The 15,671-nt window shown below is 42.6% G+C and overlaps 2 protein-coding genes and 1 non-coding gene across 3 annotated transcripts; 1 reads left to right on the top strand and 2 right to left on the bottom strand.

Annotated features, from left to right (window-relative positions):
- Window positions 1-1,668: 1,668 nt before the first annotated feature.
- LOC100823590 (NAC domain-containing protein 21/22) lies at window positions 1,669-4,846 on the bottom strand. Its single transcript, XM_003573459.4, has 3 exons — window positions 4,492-4,846; window positions 3,617-3,918; window positions 1,669-2,376 (listed from the first exon to the last, which is right to left on the bottom strand). The coding sequence occupies exons 1-3, from the start codon at window positions 4,661-4,663 to the stop codon at window positions 1,993-1,995; spliced, it is 858 nt and encodes a 285-aa protein (XP_003573507.1). The 5' UTR covers window positions 4,664-4,846; the 3' UTR covers window positions 1,669-1,992.
- A 3,480-nt stretch (window positions 4,847-8,326) lies between these two features.
- Window positions 8,327-8,411, top strand: TRNAY-GUA. Its single transcript is given in 2 exon segments — window positions 8,327-8,363; window positions 8,376-8,411. It is a non-coding gene; the product is annotated as a tRNA-Tyr (tRNA).
- Window positions 8,412-9,090: 679 nt separating this feature from the next.
- LOC100839523 (dihydrolipoyllysine-residue acetyltransferase component 1 of pyruvate dehydrogenase complex, mitochondrial) lies at window positions 9,091-14,658 on the bottom strand. Its single transcript, XM_010238154.3, has 17 exons — window positions 14,290-14,658; window positions 14,175-14,208; window positions 13,700-13,749; window positions 13,562-13,606; window positions 13,400-13,473; window positions 12,816-12,885; window positions 12,331-12,726; window positions 11,251-11,311; window positions 11,129-11,173; window positions 10,957-11,040; window positions 10,536-10,612; window positions 10,390-10,452; window positions 10,079-10,149; window positions 9,916-9,976; window positions 9,775-9,835; window positions 9,617-9,697; window positions 9,091-9,535 (listed from the first exon to the last, which is right to left on the bottom strand). Exons 1-17 carry the CDS (start codon window positions 14,527-14,529, stop codon window positions 9,477-9,479), a joined length of 1,572 nt encoding a protein of 523 aa, XP_010236456.2. The 5' UTR covers window positions 14,530-14,658; the 3' UTR covers window positions 9,091-9,476.
- Between the last annotated feature and the right edge of the window lie 1,013 nt (window positions 14,659-15,671).

Below are 15,671 nucleotides of genomic sequence, written 5' to 3'. Positions count from 1 at the left end.
CCCATTAAATATGCCAGCACGCAGGCCAGACCAACAAAGGGGAAATCCCAGCTAATAAGGAGAGAGAACTTCTTGAGTAGCATTCTTCATCTTCTGTTGTGCCTGCCTTCCAGCGGCCTGCAGCAGCAGCAAGTGCCTGTCATCGTCATGGCCAGCCCGCTGTTCCGCGCACGCGCCGGACCACGCCGAGCCACCGTCCATCTCTGGCACCCGCCATATCTCCTTGTCGCTCTCTGCTCCTGCAACCATACATGCATGCATCAGCGTCTCAAGCTGCCAAATTTAGGGAAATCGTACAAGAACATGCAGGGACCAAGATGTAGGGATGGAATTAACATAGAAGATTGGAGAATATTTAATACAAGAGAAGGCGGGTGAAAGGCGATTTGATGGCATCTCGCCGAGCCCTCCACATTCCATCAAACAGGTGAAAGGCGATTTGATGGCATCCTGTTCCTGGAGAGAAATTGGAAGCAAGGCGCTCACTAACTGAGCGATGCTACCTGGCTGTCTCCTAGCCGCGCACTGTGAGGCAGCCATACTTTCGCCAGCAGCTTGGGGAATGGGGAGCTCTCGTAGGCAGCGGCAGAGGCGAAGCAGAATGCATCGGCAGGGCATCCAAGCAAACAGCCTGGCACCGCAAAACAAGGCACCAAAAATCAAAAATCCCATCACCGTGAGGATGGAAACAACAAAGTGCTAAGAAATCGAACGTGTAACCGGGAGCCGTTTCGGGGTCGGTCCTCCCAAAACCTACGTGTTCGTGGATCTCAGGGCACCGGCGGAGAAAGTCCAGACCCAGCGACCACCGGTCCGGTCCAACGCCACCTTCGTTGCGGCTCGTCCCCCGCGGCGGCTTGTCCCCACGAGCTGCTGGAGAGGAGGCGTCCTACAGTGGTGGGCAGTTTCGCCCGGTGAAGTTTGGGCAGGGCACCGTCACCGCGGCTCGTCTGTGTGTGGGGGAGGTGGGTGGGGGTGTGGGAGGTGTGGCCGCCGGCCATGACAAATAATGGAGGTCACGGGCATCCGGCTATGACCAACGGTAACATGCTATGCAGCTATGGCACAGGCGACGTAAGCCTGGGGACGGAGCAGAGACGCAGGCACGGTTTCTCGAAGGATTAAATGGACTCGTACGAATCGCGAGGCAGCCAGGAGCGGCAGAGGAGTCGGGCACCGGGGAGGTTGGACATAATACACACACACACAGTCGGAGAAACTCCTACAGTTTTCGGTCGGAAAAAAAACAGATGAACGGGTGCATCTATTCACTCAAAAGATGAGTCACGAGATCAGGATTGGTTCCAAGATTCCGTGATTCAGCATGTCATGAAACCCAAACCTGCCACATTCCATAAACAGAACGATCTCTGACTGAATATTACTCTTCTCAGCGAACAGGTATAAACGATGCTGATGCTGGGAGTTGCAGTATGCCTATTTAACTTGTGGTGAAATTATTTTCTTGTCTTTCTGCATGTCCTTTATGCTTCCAACCCGGCCTTTACTTTTAGCAATTTTCAAGAGGCCTTGTTGTAAAGTTTCCTATTTCAGTCAGCAGTGATGATCTCTTTGAGTACTCCTTCCGATGTATTTCTTGCTTCTGGTAGTTGATGCATCTATGCACCATGGTTGTAACTAATACGATGTTTTGTTGCGTTCTGTCACTGAAGTAAGCTCTGTAGTATTTTGCATACATGGCCTAAATGTAAATGAAAGAGTTTTTTACAGGGGATTATCCACATATTGCCTTTCAGTGAAAGGTACACTTGGAAAGTAGAAAGAAAGAGCAAAACTAAAAGGGCATTTCTTAGCAATCCTATGTACAAATGCTGTAACAAGCCATTTCACTAATGTACTGTGCATAAGCTAACACACCCATGATCAGATCCTAAGCAATAGACACTGCATAAACCAATACTAGTCCAATATCATTAGAAAGAATATGTCATCTACTTCACTACCAGCACGATATATGATCTCATGTAAGATTCAGAGGGGTGTCCACATCTGTGACAGGGCATTTTCCTGGCTCCAGTTTGGAGGCAGCTCCAGTTTTGAATTGCTGTTGCTTGATGGCATGTTGCTCAGAGCTGTTCTGATGGCCTTCTTCTCAGGGTCGTCCCAGCTCAGCAGGTCCCCAAAGCTCACCGAGCCCTTGAATGGAAGCACCGGCAGGCCGGAGAAGCAGGTCACCTGCTCGACGGCGGTCATGGTGGTGCCACCTTCGAAGGCGATGTAGGTATCGACGAGGGGCACGAGCGGCGGCGCAGCCTGCAGGTTCAGCTCACTGGAGAATGTGCAGGCTTCTTCAGATGGTGGCCTTGGGGTGGTTGTTCTGCTCTTGTAGAACACCCTGCATAGCACCCAGTCTTCCTGTAGTTTTACATAAAGGAAAGATGTTGAAGTTCATACGGTAAGTGTAAGTAATTCATGTAAAATAATTGCAGTTAAACAATTCTTCCTTGAACAGTCAAATAATTTCGAGATTCTGTAGACTTGTATTGATTGAATCAATTCCCTAACTTGGTGGGATAATTATGCTGATGCAACCAAGATAACAACCTCTGCAGCAATTCCTCTTTCAGGGTTAGTTAACTTGAAGAAATAGCAGCCACGAGTGGCCTTAATAATGTTTAACTGGCAACTTGGAGCAAATAATTAGCCTGGGTGAGTCAAACTAATCATTGTTCAAAGGAATGTTTAGTACATTAATTAGTTAAAAAAAATTGATTTCAGTGGCCTGATGTAACAACTTTAACAACTTGGAAAGGACATAGTATAATTTCGTGACTCGGACTTGGATGTTTAGGTTGGCAAGTTGCAGGTTGTGTAATCATCTACTATCTCCGTTTTTAAATACTTGTCGTGGTTTTAATGCAACAGAGGGAGTACTGATTAAGAAGAACGTGCAGAGTCAGAGCAGCATGTTTTGTATGAAGGAAGAAATCCTAGCTAGCCTATGCGGCATGATGACGTCAGTACACATATGATGAAAATAAACTAAGAAGCAAATAAGCTAAAACGAGGAACACTTGTGTACTCCACCCGGGCCCCTCCTTTTTTAAGACATGGATGAAAATTTGACCGTTGCTTCTTATATGAATATGTTAGTAAAAAAACTGAAAACCACAGAACTGAACTGACAAAAAAATACGTTTTTTCCTTGAAAATTTGACCAAATCAGCATTAAAATCTTTCTTTTTTCGCAAATCGATCGATCACCAAAAGTTAGAGAAGTGTCAAGCACGCTTAACAACATTATAATTGACACCTAACGAGACATAGAATTATAAAAAGCCATTAAAAATTATACTCCGGAATTACTTGTCAAAATATTATATGTATGTAGACAATTTTTACACATAGATTTCGTATTTGGACAAATTTGAGACAAGTAATAACGGTCGGAGGAAGTAATATACGATGTTTCCACTTTTCAGAAGCAAACAAAAGCAAAACGAAATCGGAAAGAAAAAAAATCCTCTTCTCGGCACGAGAAGGGCGTGTCCCAGCCCACACAAACCGAATGAATCCGAGAATAAAAAAATAATAAAAGTTAAAGGATAATAAGAAGGAAAAAGAAGAACCGTACGATCCGATCCAACGTACATACCTTGAGATCGCTGGACGACCTCGCCGGCGGCCGCGGAAGAGGATGATCTCCGTGGTCTTGCTGGATGAGGCGGAACTCGTGCATGACCCACTCGGTCCTGGTGCCCTTGGGTGCCCGGCCCTGGTAGAAGACGAGCGTCTTGCGCATCCCGACGAGCTGCCGGCAGCGGCGGATGGGCCGGTCTTTCCCGGTGGCCTTCCAGTAGCCGGATTGCGTGGCGCGGTTGGTCCGGTGGCCCGTCGCGTACTTGCGGTCCCGCAGGCTGTACAGGTACCACTCCTTCCCGCCCACGCACGCGGCGTCTGCAATACACCCGTTTGTTCATTGGATTTGGATCGGAGACGAAGAAGAAGAAGAGTTAATCGATTGAAGAGTACTGAAGTTATGTTAAGTTCTTTCATTGGGAAATTTGGAGCTGCAGGTGTCGAATTGTAGGTTGTTATCACGTCAGTCTAACACACTGAAATCTGTTTCAGTGTATATATACACTGAAATCACGTATCCATTTGTGTATATTTCCCATCGGGCGACGCCAAAAAGGCAACACTTAGTTCTGAAATCTGTTTTCTGCATGCTATTTACATAGTCGGAGAAATTAAGTACTGAAGGAGTATCATCATGTGTATATATACTAGCATGCATCCATTTTAATTTCTCCCATTTGATACTCGACTTATTTTCGTGGATTTGCTTGACAGATAATTAAGCTAGCTGCCATATACTGCATAGTCGATGATCATCAGCAAGAATCAGCAGCGACAGTGACGACCGATGGATACAATTGAGATGCATATGTGTCATATGTGCATGATGAGTGAGTAATTAAGCAGCAAGATATAGTTTTTTTTTTTGCGGGTAAAGCAAGATATAGTTACCTGGGAGGTCCCATGGCTCGCACTTGTTGAGGTCGACGTCGACGATGGCGACTCCAGCGCCGCCATGGCCGGTGAGCTTGTGGAGGAGGTAGTCGAGGACGAGCTCCTCGTCCCTCGGGTGGAACCGGAACCCCGGCGGCATCCGCGCCTCCATCATCCCGATATAACTCATCTTCTCCGGCCCCGGCGCGGCCTAGCTCGAGATCAATACCTTCCAGAGAGATGTCTGTGAGACTAGCTAGCTAGATCAGGGGGCCGGAGAATGAAGGCCCGCGTGTGTATTAATATAGTGCTCCCATCCCAATTCCAAAGTCAACCAAAATGAAAGGATGATGCATGCAAAACAACAACTTGCTTCTCACTATACTTTTTTCCCATACGCGCTGATGATGCAATACGGTTAATTTGGAATCGAATAAGTCTTCAAACGACTTTGCAACTCTTGGGGACTTTGCCGTCCTGTAGAAGAAATAATCTCTAGAAAAAATGGTACTACCTCCGATTCATATTAATTATTTTAAATTTGTCCAAATATGAATGTATCTATGCCTAAAAAGCGTTTAGATACATGTAATATTTCGACAACTAATATGAATAAGAGGGAGTAGTACTCAATTCTTTTCATGTTATATGTCGGTAGCAGTGTGTGGAAGGCGGGAAGGACCTTCATGTACAATGTCGCAAAGAGTAGGACGGTATCGAAGGAGAAGGGCGTAGGGTTTCGTGGCGGAAGGCCAGGATGCGACCGTCGCGCGCTAGTTCTGACCAGCCATCCGGAAAAAAAATACACGCTCTAATTTTCTTTAGTAAGATTTTATGTGCTCTTTCCGGTAAAACGATCGACAGAGCGTTCGTTTCAGGAAGCAAAAGGACGAGCATTCGCTCCTTAAAAATTTCAACTTTATAAAATAAATTTGCATACGGTTACGTACGAGTATAAGTTTATGCGCACGCCTATACGGACGTATGCATAACCGGTACTGCTGGGAAGCGTGCCGTGTCGTTGGGTATAACGGAATTTTCATTTTCAGCTCGTTTTTCGCGATATACATCGATCATATCGTTCCACTACTTACTTGATCCGATCTCTCTCTAGAGCTACTACTAGTTAGCTCGATGGATGGATCGATCTGAAATTCTGAACAGTACGTACAAATCACTTGAGTTGAGTTGAAAAGCAACCTAACGGCTGCCGTTGGTCGATCGAGTGGCACCAATTATTAATTTGAGGCGTCACCTTTGCGCGAAAAGATGGCGAAAACGACCTCGATTTGTGGTCGTTCGTTTGTTCCAGCCCATATGCCAAATTAGAGTTAATCATCATCATCGCTTGTGAAAATGACTAAAAATTTACTTGCCATAACCTGTGCATGCGCCGATACGCCAGTAAAAATGTAAAAACAGAGGCCGGCCCATGGAACAATAATACTATGGAGTACTCCTTTCGATCCATATTAATTGTCGAAATATTACATGTATTTAAAGGTTTTTTAGGCATCGATACATCATTTTTGGGTAAATTTAAGTCAATTAAATATGGAACAAAGGGAGTAGTAATTAACCACTGCCCAACAGTAGCTACACATTCCTCTAAAAAACAGTAGCTACACATCGGAAGAACAGTATTTATCTATCTCTGTTCTGGACGGTTTTGCAGCTTTAACCGCGAAGATCTCGACAGTGAAGGACGATACACATATACTCTCCAAGTCTTATCTGCCACAAACACATTTACACATAAGCTATAGCAATACCACGACACGAGGGACATCAACTGCGACGTAAATCGTTGTTGGACGGCGACCAAATAACCGAAACTGACCGCCAGCTTCAGCTGGGCGATCGACGTTGCCCTCCAGCTCCACGTGACCTCCCACGTGGCCGCCGCTCCTGCCCACCGTCCGATGAGCGATCGACGGTCTCGAAACCGTGGCGGCTGGACCCACGCCTGTCTTTTTATCGGAAACGAACTCGTTACGCCGGATTATTGGCTCCTCCCATTATTGGCTGCACTTGGAGCTAGCACCGGATATGAGATGAGATAGATAGATGGAATGGGATGTGGATGAGATAGATAGACAGATGCTCATGTGCTCATCTTTCGGCTTTCGCTACAAGTGGAAAGGCGTGGTCGTAGTAGCTTTATACGGTTATACAGTCATAGTTATTGTTATAGGTTTGAAGGTCGTGTGCATCGATGGATGCAAAGGTCGGGAGTCTGTTTTGTGTGGCAAATGGAAAGAAAAAAGTAGTGGAACAAGATTATGCCGTATGAATATTCTTGTATCATAAATGTGCATGTAGATTTTGGCGATGAGCATACGTTCTGTGCCTAGTGTGCAAACACAAGTTTAATTTGGTGCTAAAAGATCTTTTTTTTAATTTAGTGTCTTTTTTCTAATAAAAGTGATTTTTTACATAAAAATACCTAAATTAATACTCGAAATTAACCATGCATGCTTTATGCTTTTCGGAGTCTTCGATGTATAGGCAGGTACACACAGGAGCCAAAACATAGCTCTTCGTGTACTAGCATAGTAGTACTAATTAATTACGTCATGCAGATCATCAGCACCGGGCGCTTACAGATTTCTGAAACAGATTCATAAAAATTCAAAGGAGAGCAACAATCGTTTGATTTGTTGGGTTGGCTGATCTGATGATTAATAAATTGCAGGTGCACTGCATGCGTCGCTGCTGTCTCCGTCAGAACAATTCCAGTAATGGATTTATATATGCTTTGAACACAATTATATATTACTCCTACATGCATGATTAATTCTCTCAGGGATGTAGACGCATGAGACGATCGACGAGGCTACCGGACAGAACAGGGATATGTATTGGTGTGTCTCTGTCAGTACAATGCCGGGTTGCCTGATTTTTAAGTCTTTTGGCTATATATGGTAGAATTGGCAAAGTATTATAACCTGTCATGTCATCAGCTCAATTCTTTCTCTGTCGATTATACCAGATAAAAAGAAGAAGAAAAAGATTGTGATGGGGATGGGACAGCATGGATGGATGGATGGGCAGATAGGGTAAATCGACCGTGACATGTGTCGAATACACATCATTGAATTGCCAAGAGATAGAGAACATTTGGGGAATTCGATTGGTCTCCTAGCTGAGAAATTCAGTACAGTTAACCTAAGAGCTAGTCAAAGCTATAACATTGAATTGCCCCAGAAAAGCAAGATTCCATGAGAATAAACTGTGTTATTTTTGGTCATGAATTGACTAGCACTTGATCTGCGCAATCAGAAGCAACCATGCAAATTAAATTTAAACGGCTTGTCGTCGTATGTAAACTCATCCATGAGTATAACGTACGTAGTAACATCTCATATGGCCATTCTTGCAAGCAAAGAACTTGCATTGCTGGTGAGAAATAGCATATGATTAATTGGAAGTCATGTAATTAACCGGCCGGTTAATCATTAGCCTGTAGATGCATGTATCAGCTGTCCCATTCGTGTGGCAGTTCATTTTTATAGTAAGTGTCATTTTATTGATGATTAACGTGGATATCTATATGTTTGACTAGATATTGTTAAACTTGACGGAATCATGCTGTAGGATCTTATATGGATACGACTGCAGTGTTTTTTACTCTTCTTTTAGGTGAGTCTGTTCGTACTTCTTGCTAGCTACAACAATGTTGTTCTGTCCTCGGGGAAGAAGATGATCAAAATCATTTTTGTAATGTTAAGATCGCCTCATGCGTGACAATTTAATACAATTAAATCAGCATACGGGAAGTTATCAGATAATTGATCTTATACAAGATTCTGGAACTATTATTTGTGTCTACCATATGATATGTTGTCAGAAACCGACCTTAGCTCAGTTGGTAGAGCGGAGGACTGTAGTGTTGCAGATAAATCCTTAGGTCGCTGGTTCGAATCCGGCAGGTCGGAATTTTTTTATCTTTATCTTTATCTTATTCTGTTTTGTTTTGTGAATGCCAAGTTCTCTGGGCCATGAAATGTTTTAGTTTCAAAATCTGTTCCCTATAATCTGAAACCACGTTTGCGCTTCACCCAATTAGCAGATTATGTGTGTTCCCAAATCTCTGCAGTCTGGACACTCGATAATAGTAGTACATTTTTACCTTCAACAGGTAAATTCGACTAACTGGTGAATAAACATCGGAGGGTGATAACATTCCTAAATTTCAAGCTGTACAGAGAAGTTGCCTTTTACAAACGGAAGTATTGTGTGTACCACAAAATTGTTACGATAAAATTACGGTGAAGGCTACAAAATGCTATGCATCATAAAATACTGTACATGAAGTATCATACGTATTGTGTTGCTCTTTAACAAAACTAACATTTTTCGCTCTCTAGAATGCTATTTATGACGATGGAGAACTGGTGCAAGCCAATGAGCCAACTTCAAGAATGAACCCACGATGAAAGCAGTCTACATCTACATGATTCCAAGATGGTAAAAGATATGAAGTCAAAATTCTACGTAACTCAATACACATGCTGAACAACGTGGGGGAGCCACAATACGCGAGACAAAACACACCCACCCTCCGTTATTATACAGGCTGGATAAGCACAACTGACATAGATTGACACAAATCAGCAACCAAAGATGCTCAGAAGAACCATTTCATTATTACTGCTAATGTTGCTCAAAAAGGATCACAAAGCCATTGTCTTGTGCCTACCAGAAATCCTCAGGAAACATGTCCGGAGTTGCAGAGAACCTCAGCACCAAGAGTTAGTAATTGTTGTGTAACCACATTGAACTCTGAAATGGCTACGAATTCTAGGGGCCCAACTCCCCAGTTAATGAGAGAAAAAAAAAAGAGCACCGTGGAGTTGCCCATGTTTTCTTATTGGAAATTTACAAAACTTGTTGCTTGGGGGTCAAGCAACTGAAACTCAATTTGCACCTTGTATGTTTTCTTGGGCAACCTTCTCCAAAGAATTCTTGGGAACACCACAAAATGCCGGGGCACCTTTCATTTACAAAAGAAGTCTCCTGATGTCACTGAAATTTGACGCCAACTCTGTGAAAAACTTGCCTGCTCCACCAAGTAGCACAAAAAGTGTAAATAAGACATACGGAAGAAAAGATGAGATTACAGGGCCAAGATGATAGATACCTCCTACTTGCCCATCAAATATACGATGATCAGCAGACAACGTCAAGCTCATTTTTGTAAGTACAGCAGCCTTCTCTGTTCCTGAAGGATGCAACATGAGTTAAATACCAATGCAACTATATTGAACAGGAAGTCGCATTGTTAAGAAAATATAGTACCATCACTGTCCATAACAGGCTCCACAACTTTGTTACCCCGGCCAACAGCGAGAATGCCAGCCTAACAGAAAGTTCATTAAAGAGATCAATACAAAATCAAAGGATCCCGTTAACTGATAGGACAAGGAGTCAAGGAGGGACCTGTGGAGGATTAATGATTGCACAGAAATGGTCCACGGGATACATTCCAAGATTTGATATACTGCATAAGCATGGATAGGTAAAAATAAAAATATTGAAATATCATCAGTGAGACAGCACTACCTATTAAATTCAATGTAAAACAAGTACAAGTTACACTTGCCTGAAAGACCCCCCTTGAAACTCATTAGGGGCAAGCTTCCCAGCTCGTGCCTTTTTGGCCAGCTGCTTGACCTACAGTGATTGCCAAGACAAAAAAAAACATAAATCTTCAATAGATGCAATTGAAACACTGGTATTAATCGGCAGGTATGTAAGATAATTTTGTTATTGTAGTGCTTCCACATGAGAGCTTGATTGTCATTGACAATAAGCACTACATGCACACAACTTTAATCGTATTCCATTTGAAAACTGCTAGATCATTCTGAACTACAAGCATGTTGATGAAGAATTCTGTTGTCAGTCTCATACCTCTGAGGATATTGCTGATATTGTCTTTTGGTCTGCATTTCTTATTATAGGAGTCATCAGGCCCTAGAATAGCAAAGATTGTCAGTGCAAACATCAAACAAATGCTAACAAAAACATCTGGGGGCGATGTTGCCAACTTGTCATACCTTCTCTGTAGCAACAGCAATAGATATATCGACTGAATCACACTTTTGGGCTTCTTGCTTCGCAGTGTCCCAGTAAGCTGGCAATAGATGGTAAACACGATATTTACAAAGAGTGTAACACAGCAGTTGACATAATCCAGCTGCTGTAACTGAATATTTACAAAGAGTTCGTGTAGTTTTATCCTAGGATGCTACAATGGTCCACAACCCTAGGAAGACACTGAAAATGATATTGTCCCTAGGGACACTAGAATTATCAGCCTCCTAAGACTGGCCATAAAATCCCCTCATAGTCGCTCAGGTACACTGTGAAGTTCATATGTTTACATCAAGTAGGTTTCAGCGTGATACAACTGCTTTAGAACAATTCATAAACAAACGAGACTTATTTTGATATTTGTCAGAATTGTTGTAGCATTACCATTTGCTTCAGGGACATTCCTTAAGGCAAGTGCCACAGCTTTTATGACGATATCATTAACTGAAACTTTAACGCCGTGTTGCTCTGCAATATTAAAATGCGCAGAGGATAAAGGCTTATACTCTTATTAGCTGAATTACTGGAATATAAGAAAAAGATTATGAATACACACCTTTTAGTTCATTCCTGAAAGCGAGCAATGGATCCAGTATAACATCTGAAAACGATATAACAGACAGTAACATATCAACAACGCCACTAAAAATGCAGAATGCACGTGGAATAAATACAAACCTTTGGATAGGTACAAATGTGGAGTAGTCTGTTTGGATTCAAGCAACCTTTTCGCAATCACCTATTAAATACAACTTTTCTGTCACTTCCAAAACAATAATACATGCAATTTTTTACTTTGCAAGGAAAAACTTGATCAAGTTCGTTTTCAAGAAAGACGCTACATTTTTTTACTTTGTAATATGTACAGGAAAATCATAGAAACGTTAATTTTTAATTAAATACTAGCAACAAAATACATGCATAACATTTAAACAGAAATACATATTAAAGCCGAATTAGGTTGAGGATGTTAGCTGATCACAATTTTAAAATATTTTGACCGAAATTGATAGTTTCTGCATATATTTTGTTCTGAATTTCTATGATTTTCTGGTATTCTCTTGATATTCTGAGCTTACTGGAATTTTTCTTGATGGTCAAAAGGTGTTAACCTAACAGGATAGGCAATAAAGAACACAAAAGAGACAAAAGGAAGAGCAAAAAGGGCGATTAGACGCACAATGAGTGGCTAAAGAACTTCTTTTCTCAAGGAAAAATGGATAAGTGGTACAGGGCTACAAGCCATACACTAAACAAAGGAAGAAACCATTGCCAGACAAATGAGATCTAAAAGTACTTATGTGTCATGTTTTCAGCTTGAATTATTGACAACAATCTAAAAGATTATGTAAACAGAGCATCAAGTTCATGAATAATGTAGGCTATTGTGCATAATAACGTTTGTCATCCTACAGAAATTTCTATATAGATACAGAATAAAATAAGTTTAGAAGACTTCATGGTTCAAAGGATTCACGTGGGGTTGAGAAGCCAACTTTCAAGTTCCAGTTAGACTGAGATATTCTCCAAAAGACAGTCCTGTAGCTCGTCGAGTAATCACTAATGTATAAGGACAATCAAAAGGCATCCGGTAGTTTTGGCATTAGCAATTTTAAGTTTTATTCTGAAACAAAATTAAATTCAAGCCTAGACTAATGTTCCTGCTTTCAGAGTTTGTCGAATGTGTCCAATATAACCTGAATTAAGCCTTTCATACTAGGTAGCGCTTGCTGATACAATAGTAGCCAAACACAGTACCTTGCGTATCTGGGTATTGGTAATATCTTCAAAAGTATCACTCTTTTGTGAAGTGATTGGAGACTGAGCTTGGGTATCACGAGTGGGCTTGGGTGAAGGTGCGACTGGAGCTGTCTGTTCTTTGGCTGAACTTGCAGTGCCTGACTTCAATGCGGCCAAAACATCGCCTTTCAGAAGAGTGCCACGGGGACCTGATGCTTTCAGTAAAGAGGCATCAAGACCGTGTTCTTTGATAAGCATCTTGGCTGCCGGGCTGATGCGGCTCGTCACTGAGCTTGTTTCAGCAGCATCAACTTGGACACTCTGTGCTGCACTTCCACTTGACTGTTCCTCCTTTTGTTCACCTCCAAAAGATGTATCAGCAGGTATATTTTTAATATCCTCAGACTCTTCAACCTTCAAATGGATATGACATAAGAAATGTTGTCAATAAATGAATGGCCAATCAAATAAAAGATAATCACCAGTAAAGCATGGATCTATACCGTTACAAATATGGGCTCTCCAACCTGTACATCCTTTGAACCTTCAGGTACTAAAATCTTTGCCAGATACCTGCAGCAGGGTACACAGATATGCATGATGGTAAGTGATAAAATGGAACATGGGAATAAAATTAAACTAGCAAGTACAAATTATACACAGAGAAAGAAGCTTAGAACAAAAGCACGACTACATAAACCCATTCTTTTTTTAAGAAAACTATAAAAGAGAGCCCAATTCGTATAAACTGGAACCTAAATTTGCATCCATGAGGACTTGAACCCAGGTGTGTGCATGCTCGTCTAAGAAGAATGGACAGAAATGTAACGAGATCTAGCAAAATATTGAGGTTATTATCAATGACAGGGAATTCAAATGAAGAGTTGAAGACTACTTAACTAGTCCGAAGTATGAAAACCAGACTAAACCAAACTTCACAACTATCTGTACACGTTGGACATGTAATAACATGTTTTAGAGTGAAATAATTGCTATATATCCTTATTAGTTACTAGAAAAGGATTCCATGCGAAGAGCCAACAGTCTTTCTTCAAAGGTGATGGAAAATGGAACGAGAGGACATTACCCCTCTTCAAGGCTTTCAAACTCAAGTGTAGCTTTGTCAGTTTCTATCTCACAGATCACATCACCAACCTCGATCTGCAGACAGCATATAACTTTAGAAGGTATTACACTCAGAGCTACAGAGAGAGATGAGCTGTATACTAGGTCTTTCAAAATACCTCACCTTGTCTCCTTCCTGTTTTCTCCATTTTGCAAGGTTACCTTGATTCTAATGAAAACCATGTTAGAGTGCCAAATATTTAGAGACGAGGGAACACAATGATGGCATCAGGTATTACTACGACCAACATTAAGCTCTTACCATGGTAGGGGACAGCGCTGGCATCCCAATTACCATATGCGGCGGAAGCCCTGCCAAAGTGATAAGAGCAAAATATGACATGGATGTAGTAGCACAAGTAATTAGCCCAAAAGAGGTTGTGCCAACGATTCATAGTTACTACACAGAATTCAGGGTCTTGCTCAGGATAATAACTTGTGAAATTACCACAAACCGACCAAATAGCACTAAACCACATAAACACGCATTTCCATGAAACTAAAGTTAGCGACCAGTGCATTGCAGGTTTCACTTGATGCAAACCCAAGCATAGACGGAATCCCAGGGGCTCGACGACATACCAGAGCTCTAGAGCAAGGATCCATAAGCTACTGCAACATTTGTTTGGCTTGTTTATTTATTTCACTACAGGTGAACACACAAAAAAAAAATCTATACTGCACCAAACAAGCAACATTCATAACCAGAGACCACGTTAAAGTCTGAAATGCCCTACCTGTCGAGGAGAACCGCCGGACTTGCGTACCAACCTGCAAACGAGAAACAACACATAAGCAACAAATAATAATCGCGTGAGGAAAATGGATCAGTCTTCTGACAAACCAACCAACCTTGTAATGCCCCGCGAGGGACGCCGGGAGCAGGGTGACCGGGTTCGCCCGGGCCATCGTCGCGTGACCGCGAGCCCGGCCGATCCATCCGGATCGGGGCTCGAGCTGGCTGCCCTGGTTCGCCGTGCCCACAGGGCGATGTTGTGGTGGCACGGGTCCAGGGGCGGGGGAGGCGCGTGGGTGGATGGCCGCGCGGGAGAGAGCCGCGGCAGGGAGGCGGCTGCGCACCCGGAGGAGCATGACGGCGGCGAGGGACGAGGGGAGGGGAGGGAGGAGGCGCTTGCGGCGGCGCCGGATTTGGGAATTCGATGGAGATTGACTCTTCGGGGAAACGAACAGAGAGGAAATCAGGAAAGGGGTTCGGCCGGTACAGCGGGTCGGGTCGGCCTTTGCTCAACACCAAAGAGCCACTTTGCCTCTAATCCATTTTTCAGATCACTTTTGTTTAAATTAACTTTCGAATAGCAAAACCTTTGAAGGAAGAAAGGTTTTCTTCTCTATTTAAATTAACTTTCGAATAGCAAATATGTACTTCCGTTCGTTCGTGCACTGCAGATTTAGAGCTTTTACACAAATATGACCAAAAACATTTAGAGTGAGCGAAGTTTTTTATAGGTATCCTTGGTTCAAAACATTAGGAGTCTAATTTCCTTCGCACCACTAACATAGATTGATCGGTTCGTCACCAAGTTCTTCATCAGAGCAATAACTCCGTAGTAGTCACCTTTCCTGGTTCCCTGCAAATTTGCATTCAGCGTATAAGGAAGAGCGGGAAAGCCACCGCCATGCCAAAAACATAATACACTTAGTGTAGTCGCAAAGGGCCATCCCCTTTCCCGGCACGTGCCATCCACAGTGATAAACGACCCGACGCCATTAAGATTGGTTAGTCAAGGCTTGGGTGACATATTACGCGCCAACCGTTTGTAGGGATATAAAAAATGCATACACTTCAGCTGCTTCTCTTAATACTTCATCACCTTTGACTACGTGTATGTGTGGGAACTGTCTGGTTGCCAAGACCGAGTCAAAGTTGCGTCGCAGGAAAAGTTTTCAACTGGGAACAGACAAAGAGGGGGCTATGTGCAAAGTAGAGTTAAGTGGGTGTTTACAAGTCCCACTTTCGATCTGCACAATTCGTTGTCAATCCAACGGCCTAGGATGAGAGTTTATAGGTTTTCAACGAAATCCGCTTTTCGTTTGATACTTTTCTTATACTCACTCTGAAAGATCGGTATGGTCGACTAGAGGGGGGGTGAATAGGAGACTAACAAATTTTAGCTTTTCTTTTCTTTTCTTGCAAGACACAAACACTTAATCTTAGAGTTTACTAGATTCTCTAAAGTGAATGCAATCCTAGAAAAAAAATGCAATAGCCGAAG

Source organism: Brachypodium distachyon, chromosome 3 (genome assembly GCF_000005505.3).
Source record: "Brachypodium distachyon strain Bd21 chromosome 3, Brachypodium_distachyon_v3.0, whole genome shotgun sequence".
In the NCBI taxonomy this organism is placed as follows: Eukaryota; Viridiplantae; Streptophyta; class Magnoliopsida; order Poales; family Poaceae; genus Brachypodium; species Brachypodium distachyon.
The sequence above is the reverse complement of the archived record's forward strand: the minus strand, read 5'-3'. Positions and strand labels throughout refer to the sequence as shown.